Source organism: Bos mutus, chromosome 16, assembly GCF_027580195.1.
Source record: "Bos mutus isolate GX-2022 chromosome 16, NWIPB_WYAK_1.1, whole genome shotgun sequence".
Lineage (NCBI taxonomy): Eukaryota > Metazoa > Chordata > Mammalia > Artiodactyla > Bovidae > Bos > Bos mutus.
The window spans coordinates 42,315,069-42,333,267 of NC_091632.1; the positions used below are offsets into that span (position 1 = coordinate 42,315,069).

An 18,199-nucleotide genomic window follows, 5' to 3' on the forward strand; every position below is an offset into this window, starting at 1 on the left:
TGACTTACATAAACCCGAAAAATATCCAGACTGATGGTGAAGATGGAGAATGAGCCTTGGGTCAAATTCTTGACCATTCTATGCTCCACCTGCTCCACACCTTGTTTGTGGGACACAAAGACTATATATTCAATGCAGGTTTCATTTTCATTTCCTATTTCACGTTTGCCAAAAGCTATCACGTTACCTAGTTTTTTTTCTTTAGTCCTTAAATAATAATTTCATTTCATTTAAAGCACACTCCTTACAGAACCCTTATTTGGATGATTCCCAACGTATGTTAGAGAAAGACATGCTTGAAATCAGTGGGTCTTAAGGTAGCACACGCACACACTCTTCTGAATGGGCTTTTGGGGCCTGGGGTTCCTCCCTCGCCTCCTTACCGCAGAGCCGATGAAGTGACTTCTCGGAGTAGGTGTCACGGTCACAGCCCTTCCCGATGTGGCTGGTCTCCAGCTCCACCACCACCTGTGCCGAGGCCACCGACTCGTCACACGTTTCCAGGTGGACATTCGGAAAGAGTGTCAGAGCGCCGGTGCCAGGCTCGTATTCCACCCTGTTGTTCCATCCTGCGTGGGCCCACGGGGAGGGTGGGGTGGAGGGGAGAGGAGGAACACTCCTGTTAGGTCTCCATGGTGGACAGACTTTTGGAGCAGGTGCGAGAGCAGCACAGAGAGGGAGGCTCACCTTGCCACCCAGGGGTGCAGGTGGGCTTGATGCTGATCTTCACCAAAACGTCTTCTGCTGCTCTTTTCTTCCCGCAGTCGTAGGCCGTGACAGTCAGCTTGTACTGGTGCTCTTTACCATAGTTCAGCTTCTCTGTGTTTTTAATGTAACCTTCCAAAGGGAAAAACAACAGTGAGAACCGAAACCCATTCCGTTTCCCTCCTCCTGACTTTTTTTAATTGAAGTACAGTTGATGTACAATACTGTGTCAGTTTCAGGTGTACAGCAAAGTGATTCATGTATATATACATTTTTTTCCAGATTATTTTCAAGCCCATGTTGTGTTTTACTTCTGTCGTCCTACGCTGAAACACAAAATGCACGTGCTTTCAGCCCTGGAAGTACTAACACAGAAATAAACTTATGCTTCAGATAATTAACACTCAGTTTGGCTTTCCTGAGCTTGAACACACACTAAATCCACCTTGAAAGACTGTTTAAGCAGAAGAATGAGTCTACAGAATGCAGCCTTCATTTATTCTTACAGCTGTATTTGATTTTATATTTAAGATTTAATATGTAAGGGCTTCCCTGGTGGCTCAGTGGTAAAGGAGACATGGGCTCGATCTCTGGGTCTTGGGAAGATGCCCTGGTGAAGGGAATGGCAACCCACTCCAGTATTCCTGCCTGGGAAATCCCACAGACAGAGAAGCCTGGCAGGCTACAGTCCATGGGGTCACAGAGTCAGACACGACTTACTGACTAAACAACAACAAGATAATGTGTAAAAGCATAAATAGACAAAATAATCCAAGTAATTCAAATATTAAATATGAGATGAAGCTGCATTAAATACTTTTTGCTAAAAGATTTACTTTTTTAGAGAGACTTCCTACCCTCGCCAAGCAGGAGAGAAGCCTGCTTTCTCAACATGTGTGCAGATATCTGCAAAGTGTTTGCATCGTGTCCATCATTTCATCGAAGATTCTGGACTGTGTGTTAACAATGGAGACACCACAGGATCATCAAGAAGCCATAACCCAATAAAGAAGCTGAGCTCCAGACTAAGTTAATACTGTTCCATTACTAAGGATGGAGGTGGGGCTGGCAGTAAGGTATCAACTTCATTTTCAAGATGAGGCAGAAGATTCCAATGTGATGGAGAACAGAAAACAAGGCAAATTGAGAAGCAGTCTTGTTCGGATGCAAGCTGGCTGAAAGGCAGGGAGATGATAAAATAAAAACATCTTAGGCAGTGGATTTTTATTAGATTTCAGTGGGAAAGGAGAAAAATGATCATCCTAAAAGAGAATGTTTTTGTCAAACATCAAACTTTGGTGTCAGAAAACAGGCTTTCAGGGGACAGAGTAAAAATTTAAACGTAATCTAAACAGATATTTCTCCAAAGACATACAGATGGCCAAAAGGCACCTGTATGAAAAGATACTCAACAAGGCTAACTATTAGAGAAATGTAAATCAAAACTACAATGAGGTAGGGAATTCTCTGGTGTTTCAGTGGTTAGGACTCTGAGCTTCCCTGCACGGAGCAGGAGTTCAGTTCCTGGTCAGGCAACTAAGATCCCACAAGCCACTCGGTATGGACCACACACACAACTGAGTCACTGTGCTATACACCTGAAACTAACATAACATTGTAAATCAACTATACTTCAATTTAAAAAAAAACTTAAGCGTGAAACAGACACACCAAGTTAGGTCTTGCTATGGACTGAATGTGTGTGTCCTCCCAAATTCTTACACTTGAAGTTGTGACCCTCATGGTAATGTATTAGGAGGTGGGGCCTTTGGGAGGTGATGAGCTTTAGGTAAGCTCACAAGGGTGGAGCCCTCGATATGGGATCAGTGTCCATACAAGACAAAGAGACTAGAGCTTTCTCCCTGCCATGTGCGGACACAGCAAGAAGCAGGTCCTCACCAACACTGAATTATTGAGCACTCTGTCTTAGACTTCCCAGCCTCCAGAACTGTATGAAGTAAGTGTCTGTCATTTTGTGTTTATGGTGTTTGGTGTGAGAGCAGCCTGAATGGACTGACTGTGAGTTTCACTGAAGTGCAGACAAAGTGTGGGTTTGAAGCCAACTGGTGTAGAGGGGGCTGCCTGCCCCATCTCCCCGTCGGGGAGGAATGTGCCCACTTCTGGGTTCTCACCATCTTTGTCAACGGTGAATGGCACATCTGGGGTGACGATCTCATAGCTGCAGATTTGGCTGAACTGGGGGGAGCAGTCCGCGTCCACCGCCTCCACCCTCAAGATGCTGTCGTACTGCTTCCCCTCCACCACTGTGGCTTTGTAGGACTTCTCCTTGAACACGGGCGCATATTCGTTGACGTCGTTCACCTGAATGTGGACAGTTGCTCTGGAAGAACGGGGGGGGAAAAAAGCTGTCAGTTTTGCTTGTTTGTATTTTTACCCGAAGAATAAACTTCTGCCCTATGGTTAAATTTCCTTTTTTTCCGATATCTTGTTTTATTAAATTATATGTGGAGATGAAAATTAAACTGCTCACTGTTTTTAATTTAGCATGGAGACAACAGAAAGTTAAAACAGGAATTTGGGTTGATGCTACAAAGTCCTACTGAGTAAGGCAGCTGGTAAATAACAGACTTGGGAGACTTCCCTGGTGGTTCAGTGGTTAAGACTCTGTGCTTCCAAAGCAGGTAGCACAGGTTGAATCCCCGGTTGGGGAACTAAGATCCCATACACTGCATGGAGCAGTCAAAAAAAACAAAAGAGAGAGACGGGATTTTCTTGACAATGTAGGGCAGGGCATGCACAAGGCGGGTAACTATATACCAGATATCTGTTTGTGCTCAACCCAGAAAGTTAAAAATATTTTGTTACAAAATCCGGGAGAAAAAAACGTTAGGAAGTAGAGGTAAAAAGCAGAGATAGAAAATGGGAAATTATGAGCTTATTAAAACAAGTTTTATCCTGCTTCTAAGGAATAGAGAGCATCAGTAAACCACTGCTGGGATATCACCCACTACTGACCAACAAATGAAGGACTTCAACTTGCCCTCCCTGATCAACTACATTCCATCTCCCCAGTGTGGGCACAAGAAAACTAAGGCATCATCAGACCAAGCTACTGAAAACCATCAATCTCGAGTGCTACTGACCAGGGCATGTTTCTGAATCAGACAAGGTCCCTGACTGAAACAAGGCCTTTGTCAAGGAAAACCGCAACATCGCACTTTGTAAAATGGATGAGGCATGATTCACTGACATGTAGCATCCAGCTATTCACCAAGACCCTCCCTACCCCATGGTACCCCCATCCATCCTGACCCTCACAGTGGGATATGTGACATCACCTCACCCACGGAGCTTCTTTCCTTAACCAATACAGTAAGAAGAAACTGATACTTGGAAAAATTAAATTTGCCTAATGTTGGGGGACTAGTAAATGGTGGAGAAAAGACCTAGAAAAAGACTAAATCTAGGTCTTGTCCAATTGTCTCCGTGACACCAGTAGTTCTCAACTGGTAGTAAGCATGTGAACATACCCAGGATTGGGGGCAGAAGTAAGCTTTCTTTTACCCGCTCAAATGCATTTCATGCCCTTAAAATTTATGGGAAAAAAAATACATATATATATAAACATAACAAAAGAATATCTTCCTCCAGGAAAAGTGGGCTTGTCGAATTTTCAATGGAAGGCCCTAGCATTTTTACTAGAGTAGCTGGGAGAATAAAATTACTCATTCATTTATTCAACATCTAACAAGTATTGGACACTTGCTGGGAGCCATACACAAGGGTAAACACACAGGATTCCTGCCTTCAAAGAGCTGACAATCTCAATAGGGACAATCAGAAACTATCCTCTGCCTTGTGTTTCAAAACTGAAAAGTCGTGGGACTTCCTTGGCAGTACAGTGTCTAAGACTCTGCACTCACAATGCAGGGCGCCGGGGTCCGATCCATGGTCAGGGAACCAGATCCTACATGCCACACTAACAGTTAGCATGCCACAATTAAGACCTGGCACAGCCAAATAAACAAATATTTTAAAAGCAAACAAAAGCAGTAAGTTTTAGGACAGTGGCAACAGTCACGGTTTTCCTTACACACACACACACACACACACACACACACACGCATACACTCTTTGTCCCGCTCACTTACTTGTGAGATTTTTTCACATTGGCCCCGTCTGGCCCCTTCCGCAGTCATAGGCCTGGATGGTGAATGTGTAATCCTTCTGCAGCTCACAGTCCAGCTTCTCTGTGGAACGAATGACCCCCTCGCCAGTGGATTTATCCACCACCACTGCGTCAAAGGGCACATTCTGTCCATGAATCTTAAATCCACAAATCTCACCTGGGGAGTCAAAGCAGCATGGGTTAGGATTTCTGCCACATAAACCCAGGGTGCGCTCCCCTCCACCCCTAAAGAAAATGAACAACAACAATTCGGCAGCCAGGGGTTGGGGGTGGGGGGAGGGTCTGTGGACAAAGCGAGGGCGCTTGTGCTTTCATAGGGGGTAAGTTCTGGGGGCTTTAGTAAAAAGAAGCATGTTCTGGCTTTCCAAGCAACTTGTTTAACTTTGCATCCATTCATGCAGGAATACAAAAGAGAGAAAGAGAAAATATAGACAGGCATTTCACAGGAGTACTTAGGAGAGCTCCGGGGTAAAGTAGTTTCATTAGCTAACAGCCAAGGCCTGGTAACACAGAGGAGCTGCCCAGGGACCTGGGAGGGCCGGGCAGTGGTTTTGATTTGGACCAGAGAGGAGGCTAAAAGGCACAGTTAAGTGTTGAGAAAGGAAGAAGCGTGAGGCATAGGTTCAGCACCAGAATTACAGAAGGTCTGTCCAAAAAAAAAAAAAAAATTCTAAGAAACAAGTCTTCCTGTGCAATGAGCCTGGCTAAAATTAGGGAATCAAAACAAACTACTAAATGAGAAAAAGGTAGAAATACCAACTTTTCAGGCATCCATTTCAACAGCTATCATCTGTGATTGAGATACAATCTCCATTCTGGGGAGGGATGTGCTAGACTGCCCTTGGTTTTGGACTTTATCCTATCAGACCTGAAGAAGAAGCCTGCCTGGGAATGGAAGTGCATCCAAGTTCGTTTATGAGCTTCACTGGGAGTTAAAGTGTAGGTCTCCATTCTGGCCCAGGGGAGAACACATATAAACATTCTGATGTGTGTAGAATATATTTCACATAAAAACAAAACTTCCAAAATTACAACAAGCAGAAAATGGTTACACAGTGAATCTCTCAGATCCAATTTTTTAAAAAAGAATAGGATTATCCATATAGTTCAAATGGATGTCTGATTTCCAGATATTTCTAACCAAGGGTTTGGTTACATACAATTCCCATCAATAGACTTAAAAAATAGAAACAAAGTAGGAGAATAAATAGGGGGAAAGAGCATGACAGTTTCTTCTGTTTGAGGGCTGAGTCCCAATTTCATTAACATAGTTAGTGGGTTAATGTCATAAGAGGGATAGAAAGAACCCTTTATCACCTTCTTTGGTGACTGTCACCTCAAAACTCTCTAAAGGGAGAAAAGATAAACCCATGTCAGTAATACAGGAAAGAACGAACTCTAAACAATAAGAAAAAAAAGTCAAAGATGCACATATTACATAGAAAAGCTTGACATCGTTTAACAATACACTCAGTAGCCAGTGGCTAACATTGTTAGAGCAAAACTGAACCTTCAAGAACAAAATGTCTCTTTGCATCCCACTTACCACAGATGACACTAGCCTAGGGATGAAATACTGCTGTGAAGTTTCCTCACACCCACAGGTGTGATGGGGATCTCTCTTTTCAGGAATGCGTGGATGATAACAGTGTCTAAGTCAGTCTAGTTGCTGTTTTCTAGTTTTCAGATTTTCATTTTGAAGCTAAGTTCTTGGTGGCTGAATACCCTAACATTCAACTCATCATTGGCCTTAAGGAAACAGTGGGAGGGAAGGGTTTTATTTCAACCCCTTTGTTCTTGGCCTGAATAAATAACCATGTTTTCTCATCTAAGGTACCCAACCAAGGCAACCCATATCCATAGAGACCTCTTCTCCTGGAACATCTGCTTATATGTGAACTGAAAGCAGATTCGGTCCTAACTGTAGCGATGCTGCCACGATCATGGTTTTCACTTCCTGAAACACCTGTTCTTCCAAGTCAGTATAAATCCTGCTCACCTCCCCCTACGACCCACTAGAGAGCAGATACAAGAAGGTCAGGGGTACCCTGCCCCAGACTCGGCGTGGCCTCGCCAAGGAAACCAAAAGGTTACCCAGTCTCAATTTCCTGCCCCCCCCTTTTTTAATGTATATCCCTGAACAGTATTGTTTCATTGTGTTTGTGACATGCAGTTCTTGTGACTTGATTTTTCACTCCACCTTTTCCAGCCGTGCGCATCTGAGATGTATTTATCTTTGCTAGCACCTGCAGATACAGAGTTCATTCACTCTCACTGGTACACACAGTTAGAAGCCAGTGAGTTAAAACGTAAGTGCTTAAAACACTGCCCAGCATAAAGGAAGCCCTCCACAAACACTGGCTGTTGTGGTAATGATTTCCCATTGTGTGAACACACTGGAGTTCCAGTGCTCTGCTGTGTGAACAAGGCTCAAGCCACTAGCCACGTGGCTTAAAACTGCTTAAAACTGAACTGAAATTCATGTTAAAAGTGCATAATATTGGGCTTCCCTGGTAGCTCAGTGGATAAGAATCTACCTGCGAGTGCAGGAGACGCCGGTTCGATCCCTGAGCCAGGAAGATCTCACATGCCTCGGAGCAACTAAGCCCAGGAGCCACAACTACTGAGTCTGTGCTCTAGAGCTCAGAAGCCACAACTGCTGAAGCCTGCGTGCCTTACAGCCCGTGCTCCGCAACAAGAGGAGCCCCCGGCAATGAGAAATCCATACACCACCGCCAGAGAGTAGTCCCAGCTCGCCACAACTAGAGAAAAGCCTGAGCATCAATGAAGACCCAGCACAGCCAAATAAATAAATACTTTCAAAAATAAATTTAAAAAAATTTTTAAGTGCATAATAATACAAACTCAGTTCCTCCGTCGCACTGGCTGCATTTCAAGTGCTCAAGAGCCACACGTGACTAGCAACTATTCAACGGAGATGTAGACATGAACATTCCATCACACTGCAAGCTCTACTGGACAGCGCTGCTCAGGGCAGGGGGCAGGCAAACCGGCAGGCCACATCCAGCCAGAGCGTATTTCTGAGTGGCCTGCGAGCTGAAGATGGTTTCTGTGTGTTATTTCATGACACAAGATAATTATAAGAAATTCAAATGTCAGTGTCCATAAGCAATGTTTTATCAGATCAGATCAGTTGCTCAGTTGTGTCTGACTCTTTGCGACCCCATGAATCGCAGCACACCAGGCCTCCCTGTCCATCACCAACTCCCGGAGTTCACTCAAATTCATGTCCATCGAGTCGGTGATGCCATCCAGCCATCTCATCCTCTGTCGTCCCCTTCTCCTCCTGCCCCCAATCCCTCCCAGCATCAGAGTCTTTTCCAGTGAGTCAACTCTTCGCATGAGGTGGCTGGAGTTTCAGCTTTAGTATCATTCGTTCCAAAGAAATCCCAGGGCTGATCTCCTTCAGAATGGACTGGTTGGATCTCCTTGCAGTCCAAGGGACTCTCAAGAGTCTTCTCCAACACCACAGTTCAAAAGCATCAATTCTTCGGTGCTCAGCCTTCTTCACAGTCCAACTCTCACATCCATACATGACCACAGGAATGTTTTATAGGGATGCATAAAACAGAGACCTGCTAATGTCTTGTCTCGGGCTTCTTCCCCATGCCTCTCCCTGACAGTGGCACAGCTCGGTCACTGCCAAAGAGACCATCCCCCCATGGACTGCAAAGGCTCAAATCCTCACTGCCAGCCTTTTAGAGAAAGACTGGCTGATCACTGCTCTTTAATCCACCATGAGCAGAAACTGCTGGGTACCAGCTGTGTCCAACTGTTTTCCAGAATGTGGTAATTCGCTTGACTATGTTTGCACTTTTGGGGTGTAACTAATAGAGTGGGATATATATTAAGATATGTCAAGTTTCCCAGCTTTAATTCAGTGGTATAATAACATCTTGGTTTTGTGTTTTTTTTTGAATTGAAAGTCTGCTGTTCTAAAGAGAAAACGGTGAGGCATCCTACGTCACTCACAGTGAGTGACAAGGCTTTCCCAACAAGGCCACTGCATAGGGAAGTGAGGTTTAAGACCTCAGATGAAGCCTCTGACCTGGGTGATGCTGCCTACACAGTGCCATGCTGAGTAAGAATTCAAAGACACTCACCAGGGACCTCCCTAGTGGTCTACTGGCTAAGACTCCACACTCACAGTGCAGGGAGCCTGGGTTCCATCCCTGGTCAGAGAACTAGATCTCACATGCTGCAACCAAGATCCCACCTCCCACACCCAAGAGCTGGCACAGCTTAAAAAAATTAGACACTCAGTCAAGCACTGTCCTTGAGATTGCTTCTGACCATGGGACCACAAGGAGAAATGGAACTGTCTGCTAGAAGCTGTAAACTGCCTGCTTCATGCTACCAGGCTGGGAGGAGGGGATAAACTTGGGCATCTCTCAGCCTTGTCAAAGAAGGACATCTCAAAATCAGCTCTCGTATTCTACTTCCTTTCTGTCCTGTTCCTTCCCACTCAATCCAGACCATGTACTATTGCTCCAGGCTTTCCACGTGGTGCGAGTGGTAAAGAGATGTGGGTTCGATCCCCAGGTTAGGAAGATCCCCTGGAGAAGGAAATGCCAACCCACTCCAGTATTCTTGCCTGGAAAATTCCATGGACAGAGGAGGAACCTGGTGGGCTACAGTCCATGAAGCTGCAAAAAGTGGGACACGACTGAGCAACCACTGCTCCACTAGATAAATCTACAGCTCTGCTCTCATCATGTCTGAAATCCCCCACTGGGTTCCCTGGACAACCGACCCCTCTAGCCCTGCTGGCCTCAGAATGGACAAAACCTCCTGTCTCTCTCCACTCTTCATTCCCCTAAAATCATCTAAAATAGTCAAAAGGAGCTTTAGTAAAGAATTTTTAAAAAGCAAAACAGAAAGATATAACAATGGATGAAGCCAGCAGAGCAGAGCTCTCACTTCTCTCTCTCTCTGGCCACGTCCAGTTCTCATCTGACAGTGCTGAGCCCTCACTTTCCACATCGGTCCTTTTGGCTTCCAGCTTCTTCCAAATCTTAGTTCAAGCTCTTCCCCAGACAAGAGAGGGTGTCTCTGGAGCTGTTCCTGCAGCCTCCCCAGGTCTGGCGCTGTCCTGCCCTCATGCTGCAGCCCCAGTGGAGGTCACCAGCACCGGCTTGGATACTTCAGGTTCTCTCGTGTGACAGAAATCCACTCCAGCCAACTCAGCGACAGGGCCTTCACTGAAGAGCCACCAGGAGCTCATGGAATTGACTGCAGGCCAGAGACAGGGACTTGGAGACGGTTAGAAACCAAGGCGGCTCCAGAGACCAGCGAAGAAGAGCCGCACAGTTCCACAGCAAGAAGGCCTGGATGGAAGGGCCATGCCCACAGCTGGTATCAGCACCTATCCCTCGGCTCGACATTCACATCCCAAGAGAGAGTGTCTGTCGGCCCGGCCTGGGTCATGCCTGTGCTTGGCTGGGGCAACAGGGTAACGGGTTGTAGACCCACCAACCTGGATCCAACCGGAAGGAGACCAGGGGCTGCTGAGGGAAAACTGACATTTTCTGAGCAGCAAGTGTCCACTACAACGTGCCTGCTAATCCACCTCTCCTCCCTGACCCACTTCTCTCTCCCTGGCCTTGGCACCCTTGCCTACCAGCTAGACGTCCAGGCTGACTCTTACTTATGGTGACTTTTGAATTCCTTGCTTACTGGTCCAGGCTAGTTTCTGGAACCAGCCCACGTGTGGCTCTAATCAAAACAGTTTTTCCAGGTACCTCAGATGTACAGTAACGAAAAACATACACCCAAGGGTTATGCCCTAATGGCCCAGGCACAACAACCTGTGATGGACTGTCACATTCCAGTGCACCAGGAACTGTCCGAGAAACTTGCTGAACATGTCCTTTGCCAAGCCCCCTTCCCAGAAATTCAGATTCAGCAGCTCTGGGGCAGAGCCCTGTCATCTGCGTTTCTAACAAGTGCTGCCAGGAGGCTCCAAAGCCGACAAGCTGCAATCCACACTTGAGAGATTGGCCTATCAGTGGTTTCCAAACCTCACCGGCTGGTTATAAATTTCTAAGCTGTGCTCTTACAAGTACAGATTCAACTGGGCAAGAGCAGACAGGGGAACCTGACGGATGCGCCCCAGGACTGTCTGGATGCAGTACTAGAAACCACGGGCGAGGTGACATCCTGTCTAACTCAGCCTGGCAACAGAAACCATGCAGCTCTGGGCTCATTTCCAACCCTCTGCTCCTCCGACACACCAAACGGGCTGACTCTTCACCCACCTCTTTGGGACCCCTGCCAGCTCCCACCTCTGTTCCATCCTCCCCACTGCCCGTTACTGCCCAACCATGTACATCCTTCCCATCCTTGGCAGGAGCTCGAGTCTGCCTTTAGAAATCACGTCCTTATCTTTTCATGAACTCCAGTCTACCCAGTGCTGCCTCTCTCACTTGACAATGACCTACAGATGTCCAGGCACCCATGCTTAACTCTCGGACAATGCTGGTCTCACCTTCCCCCCTAGAAGACCAGTGTTCTGAGAAATGCTTTTTTGTAATTTCTGGGAGGCCTAGCAAAGCTACCTAATATTTAATGATTATTGATCTCAAACCATTCCTTGTTTATTTAAAACTGCTACTTGACCGATTACTGTCTTGCACTAGGCTGAGTTACACAAGATTTCTGACATTCCGATTTTTCACGTATTTTGACATTTTCAGACAAAAATGGCATTTTCATGTGACTTAACCTAACATATCCAACTCATGGCTGCAAACACAGTCCCAGCCCAGCTGCACATGCTGACAAAGCAAAACTGGGCGGAGGTGTGTGGTGGTGACGCCCGTGGGCCACCCTCAGGGCATGTGAGTCACGAGAATTACACAGAATATGGAGAAGAGCAGCACAGATATGAGCCAGTTCTAATTAAATGTCAACAAAAGTACAGCTCCTGTTCTTGTCCTGAAGTTTCTTGTGGACTCCATTCATATCATAATTGTTTAATCTTGTAAAATATCTGTACTCAGATTAGGAAGGCAGGAAAAAGAATGCTTCTATAACCACATATGAAAGGAAAGAGCTTCAAAAAAGGTAGGGGTTGGGGGTGGATGCAGGGCTTCCTAGGTGGCAGGGTGTAAAGAATCCACTGGTCAATGTAGGAGATGCAAAAAGTTCAGGTTGGATCTCTGCATCAGGAAGATCTCTGGAGGAGGAAATGGCAACCCACTTCAGTATTCTTACCTGGGAAATCCCACGGACAGAGGAGCCTGGTGGGCTACAGTCTATGGGACCACAGAGAGTCGGATACGACTATGCATGCACGCAGAGTGTTCAGCTCCCAATACAGGCAACTCACTGGGGTCAAAGGTGTCACCGTAAAAACAGCAACAATGTGGCTGATAAAGTGGCTCCAGCCTGTAACTGCCCGTTAAATACATACAATGCACACCACATGTTTTATCCCCACCTCTACTCGGGCTTTTAGCAGATTAAAGAAAAGGGGCTGAACTGAATGGTGTGGTTTTCATTTTCTAAAATGCTTGACCAATACCAAGACTTTATTTACCTAGTCTTACCCCGGGCCAAACCCTGTGCATTTCACATGATCGTCTGATGAGTGACAAATTACAACACACTTCGGTGACCAGGCTTCCCACATTTCACGGGTGTTTATTTAGGAGTTTAGACAAGTCATCTCCAGTGGCTACCCACACACAGGCCCTATTACGGGATTAAGACCGTGGACCAGAATGTGTACCGTGTCGTACAGTGTCGTGAGAGCCGACCTGGTGAAGCTAAGAATCACACTGGGGTCAGGCTGCCTGGTTCAAAGGCTGAGCTGTCGTTTGTGGGCTGAGTGATCTCAGGCAAACTCTTTCGGTCCTTCTACCAGAATTTATGGATCACTGACTAGTCCCAGGGACTTCTCTGGTGGTCCAGTGATTAAGACTCTGCGCTTCCACTGCAGGAGGCACGGGTTCTATCCCTGGTCAGGGAACTGAGATCCCGCATGCTGTGAAGCATGACCAAAAATTAAAAATTAAACAAATCAAAACAAAAACCCAAACACCAACTAGTCCCGGGGGCTTGTTAAGGGACCGGGGATTAAATGGAGAACCTGGCAGTCATGCTGCTGACAGATGTGCTCTGAGCCTCTGTTTCCTCATCTGGAAAATGGGGGCATGACAGTCTCTACCACTGAGACTGCTGGAAGGAATCAAAGGAACCATGCAGAGCCGGAGAACACCCCACGCTACACAGAAGAGAGCTCAGTCAATGTCAGCAGTGGCTGCTGCCACCACCACCGTGATGCTAAAGTAAACTTAACGTCACCACCAACTGCAACCAAAGCTCAAAATAAGGCTCCAGACCCGTCCTCTGCTTTACCCAAAAAACATTTAAGAAACTCAGTGAGAAAATGGAATACTACTAAGACTACTAGAGGAAGATGGAAGACAGTTCTCATGTAATGTTATATGAAAAAAAATTTTTTTAAAGATTCCTAACAGCAGCAGTGAACACTGAAAATAGCACTTACTACATACCAGGCATTGTTTTAAGCTCTTCCTATTTATAAATAAATAAGCTAATATTTTCCAAACCCTATAAGGTATATGATATTATCTTCATGTTACAAATGATGAGAATGAGGCTCAGAGATGTTAAGTAATTTGCCCAGAGCCACACAGCCAATGAGCCTCACAGCCAGGATTGAAGCACTAGGCTCCAGGATTTGTGTTCCTTATGTACCTGTCTGCTACAGCCCGGTGGGGGCAGTGCTCTGCGTAGCAGCTGGATGGGAGTTGGATGGGTACCATGGTAACAGAAGAGAGAGGGAGAGAGGAGGTCCCTTCCCAGGACTGTGCAGCTACTCACTTCGGTAGGAAGAGGACTATGCTTCAGGAAGAGTAGATGAGCACCAGTTCCACCCCTGGGTGTATAATCGAGAGCACTGAACATCCACACAGAGACTTGTACACAGATGTTCACGGAATCACTACTCACAGTGGCCACAAAGTACAAACGACTCTGATGCCCATTACCGATGGATGAGTAAACAAAACGTGGTCCATCCATATACCGAAATATTATTTGGCAATAAGAAGGAACAAGGGACATGCCACAACGTGGTGAACCTCCAGATCATCGTGCTAAGTGAAAGGTGCGAGTCACAAAAAGCCGTGTGTTGTTCTTGTGTGAAATATCCAGAATACAGGCAAATCCAAAGACACGCAGTAGACTAGTGGCTGCCAAGGGGAGTGACTGCTAACAGAGGCAAGGGTTTCTTTCTGGGGTGATGAAATGCTGTAGGGCTTCCCTGGTGGCTCAGACGGTAAAGCGTCTGCCTGCAATGCGGGAGACCTGGGTTCGATTCCTGGGTCGGGAAGATCCCCTGGAGAAGGAAATGGCAATCCACTCCAGCACTCTTGCCTGGAAGATCCCATGGACGGAGGAGCCTGATAGGCTACAGTCCATGGGGTCACAAAGAGTCGGACACGACTGAGCGACTTCACTTTCACCATTGTAGAATTAGACAGTGGCTGATGGTAGAACAATCTTATGAAAACACTAAAAACCAGTGAACTGTATACATTATGGTATATGAACTGTATTTTTTTAAAAAAGACTATAAGACCAACTGTGCTCCCCTCTGAAAATCTCCAGAAGGAAAATATTTATTTTTTCTGTCCACTATGGCAAATGTAATCAAGTTACCACTATACTAGGCTCTACGCTGCTTCTCCATATAGTTGTTTAAAATCTCAATATATAACTTTGGCACATTAATAAAAAATACCTGAGAATCTCTAAAAACATAAAACCTTGTAAGTACTATTTCATTCAAGACTATATATCAAGGATTTTTTTTTTGCAATACTCATTTATATTTTAGCCAGAAACAATTACACAAACACTAACAACTTATATCAGGGGCCACACAGCATGTAATATCTAAAAAGTTAGATAAATCTTACATTTAATAATTTCACAATTAAAATGGTGTTTTTATTTCCCCAGTAGTAAACCCATATATCAAAACCAAAAAATAATAAAGAAAAATGAAACTATCTTCAATTGTGAAGGTAATAAATATTTTTGAAAAGAGAATTTACCATAAGAATCTATTTTGTATCCACCAAAAATAATGTATCTGAACTTAAAACAAAACTCACATTTTATTCAGGATGAAATAAACTATATCCCCTGGAGAAAGGAAAGGCTACCCACTCCAGTATTCTGGCCTGGAGAATCCCATGGACTGTATAGACCATGGGGTCACAAAGAGTCGGACACAACTGAGGGACTTTCATTTTCAAACTATACAAAATTGATTTTCTTCACCAAACTAAAAGCAATATTTTCTGTATTATTCCTACATACACCACAAAACACTTATTTTTGTAGGTTTTCTAGGTGTTGCTTAATACATTAAGTTTTAATAAATTACACAATAAAATTAAATTCAACAAGAAAGAAAAAAGTGACACGCAAAATGACTTCAAGGTTAGTACTCAATGTACATTTCATTTCCTACTTCCCATCCTCTGTAACTTTCTGTGCTGCCTAACACAGCATCACAGTTAAGAGCCATCCTGCCTGACTTGGAATCTGGCCTTTGACACATCTAAGCTGTGTGACCCAGAGCTGGTAAGTTAGCAGCTCTGTGCTTCAGCTTCCTCTCTTTAAAAAGGGGTGACAAGAAGTATACTTACCTCAAAAGGCTGTTGAGAATTAAACACAAGTGCATATTTGTACAGTACTTACAGCAGTGCCCAGGACACTGAATGCTTTATAAGGGTTATGAATCATGAGTGATATAACGGGACAGAGATCCAACAACAACAGGACTGGGTACAGCTGAGAATTTGTAAAGAGAGGCCTGGGGGAGTAGATGCCAGAACTCCTGACTGCAATTGCTAATCAAAATCAATTAGATGTCAGGGAGATGCAAGTACCCTCAGGAACATAAGCTAGATGACCCTAGTAAGGTTACTGACAAGACCCCGAAACGTCACACCTGCAAGGAGGAACTGTATATAATAAACAAAGGTGTTGCATGCAAAGTGTGTGTAAATATATCTATGCAAATACTCAAAAATTTAGTGATGCCCAGAGGAAACCATAGGCAATGCTAAAAATGATTTTTAAATCAGGGGAGGGGGGAACAACCAAAAAAAAAATCACCTTGGCTACCAAACAGAGACTGTGTGTGTCTTCCTAGCACAGAGCACTTCCTCTACCACGCATCTAATTGGATTTCTCTCTAAAAACCAATAAACGAGTAAAACTAATCAAGAAGATCTGTCTCTACCACTGACTCAATAGCACAAGCTGCTTCTCAGGTTACTCCCCTGGAAATGGGATGTGGCACTTGAACAGAAAGAAGAGAAATTCAGTCTTTAAATAGCTCTTCAGAGACATCCTTGCATTCATGTCTCCCATTTACCATAGTAAATTCAATGTATGGAATGATCTATATGAGCTAATTGAATTTTTCTCATTTGTTTTGAGGCAAACAGAACAAACACATTTTGTTCTGGAAAAACATCAGGCAAAAACCACTCTTTAAAAATTAACTTCACAACGTCCCTTTTGACTCTGAGGCAAAGAAAGGGAGAAGCAGCCTGTTCCTCTGCCTATTAAGGACGTGACCCCAGCCTTGACGTAAAGCAAGAACAGTTCTGATCTGCAAAGTGCTGTTGGAAGCCACTGAGACAGCAGATCTTCAGAGCAACCCTCGATCTGTCCCAGTGAACACTGAGCTTACAATCTTATAAAGTAACTCATGCTAAAGATTTACTCAAAGTAACATCTAAGCCAAATGAAATCAGTCTAAAAGACTGCTCAATATTCCCAACTAAGTCTCTTCAGGTAACTGAAACCTAGGTAGTACAGGGAAAATCATGAGCTGTAATCACTTATATCAGGGGCCCCCAACTTCTGGAATCTGAAGCCTGAAGATCTGAGGTGGAGCTGATGTAATAATAAAAGTGTTCTATAAATCTAATGCGCTTGAATCATCCCCAAACCATCCCTTACCTCCTGCTACAGTCCATGGAAAAATTGTCTTCCATGGAACCTGGTCCCTGGTGCAAAAGGCTTAGGGACCACTGCTCCAGATTCTCACTGCTCAGAGACCAGGAGCACCAGGACACAGGTTAGAAAGGCAAGGTTGCAGGTGCCCCCAGAACCACTGTATCCAAGCCTGCATTTTAAGCACGATCCCGTGCTCTGCACAGACACAAAAGCTTGAGATGCACTGGTCTGGATGCTCTCTTGCTGGTTACATCAAGACAAAGAACACAGTGATGCAATTAAATGTTTTGCCTTTCAAAAAGTACAGGCTTTGCAAGGGCAGTCAGGTACCCCTGTGGTACGTGGGGGCCACACACAACCCTTAGCTATCAAGACATTCTCAGAAAGGCTCAGAAACAACCCAAATGAGACACGTGAAATGCTTCCCAGACTCACGACAGGGAGTAAACAAAGACAGGTTGGTACCTGCAAAGCGCAAAGGAGCATCTTTGTCCAGGGCGATGAGTGGGGGGTCGAGGAGCACGGTGCTGTCGCTCTCCGTAACTAAGCCATGATATGTGGGCTCCAGCCACGGCTTGTGCTTGTTGACTGTGTTTAAAAAGAGAAGGAGGAGAAAGGACATAGGCCAGGTTAGAACTGTTATTTTCAACACCACCGCTTTTGAAAACATACATCCATATCATTAACAATAAAACCCTCATGAGTCTGAAAGGCCACGCTGCTATTTTTTGTGGCCAAGTCTGGTAACAAGACCCAAGTGGGATGAACTCCTAAAGAAATGCAGAAATTATCTGAGGCCAACCCCCGAAGCAACCAAAAATAAGAAATGAACTGCTCTAGAAACTGAAAGAAAGAAAAAAGATTGATGGTTACATGGACAGTTTCACAGACTAACTCATACCACCTCTGTTTTCAGCCGATCCTAGAAGAGTTACAAATAAAAATATGTTATCTCTTGGATTAAAAGATACAAACTGAACAACAAGGCCCTACTGTATAGCACACGGAACTGTACTCAAAATCTTGCAATAAACCATGGGTTTGTTGTTCATTTGCTAAGTCATGCAACCCCACAAACTATAGCCCACCAAGCTTCCCTGTCCTTCACTATCTCCTGGAACTTGCTCAAATTCCTGTCCACTGAGTCAGTGATGGAAAAGAATATGAAAAAGAATATACAGATATGATAACGATATAAAGATAATGTACATGTGTGTATGAGAGAGAGAGAGAATATATATATAAGACCCCACAGACTGCAGCCCACCAGGATCCTCTGTCCATGGAATTCTTCAGACAAGAATACTGGGA

The 18,199-nt window shown here is 44.8% G+C and overlaps 1 protein-coding gene across 1 annotated transcript in view; it reads right to left on the reverse strand.

Annotated features, from left to right (window-relative positions):
• CLSTN1 (calsyntenin 1) overlaps positions 1-18,199 on the reverse strand; it is a 74,740-nt gene that overhangs the window by 20,794 nt on the left and 35,747 nt on the right. Inside the window, 7 exon segments of the mRNA XM_070385204.1 lie at positions 384-569; positions 688-837; positions 2,838-3,046; positions 4,818-4,854; positions 4,857-5,012; positions 6,173-6,202; positions 17,354-17,476. Coding sequence (XP_070241305.1) covers positions 384-569; positions 688-837; positions 2,838-3,046; positions 4,818-4,854; positions 4,857-5,012; positions 6,173-6,202; positions 17,354-17,476 — 891 coding nt within the window.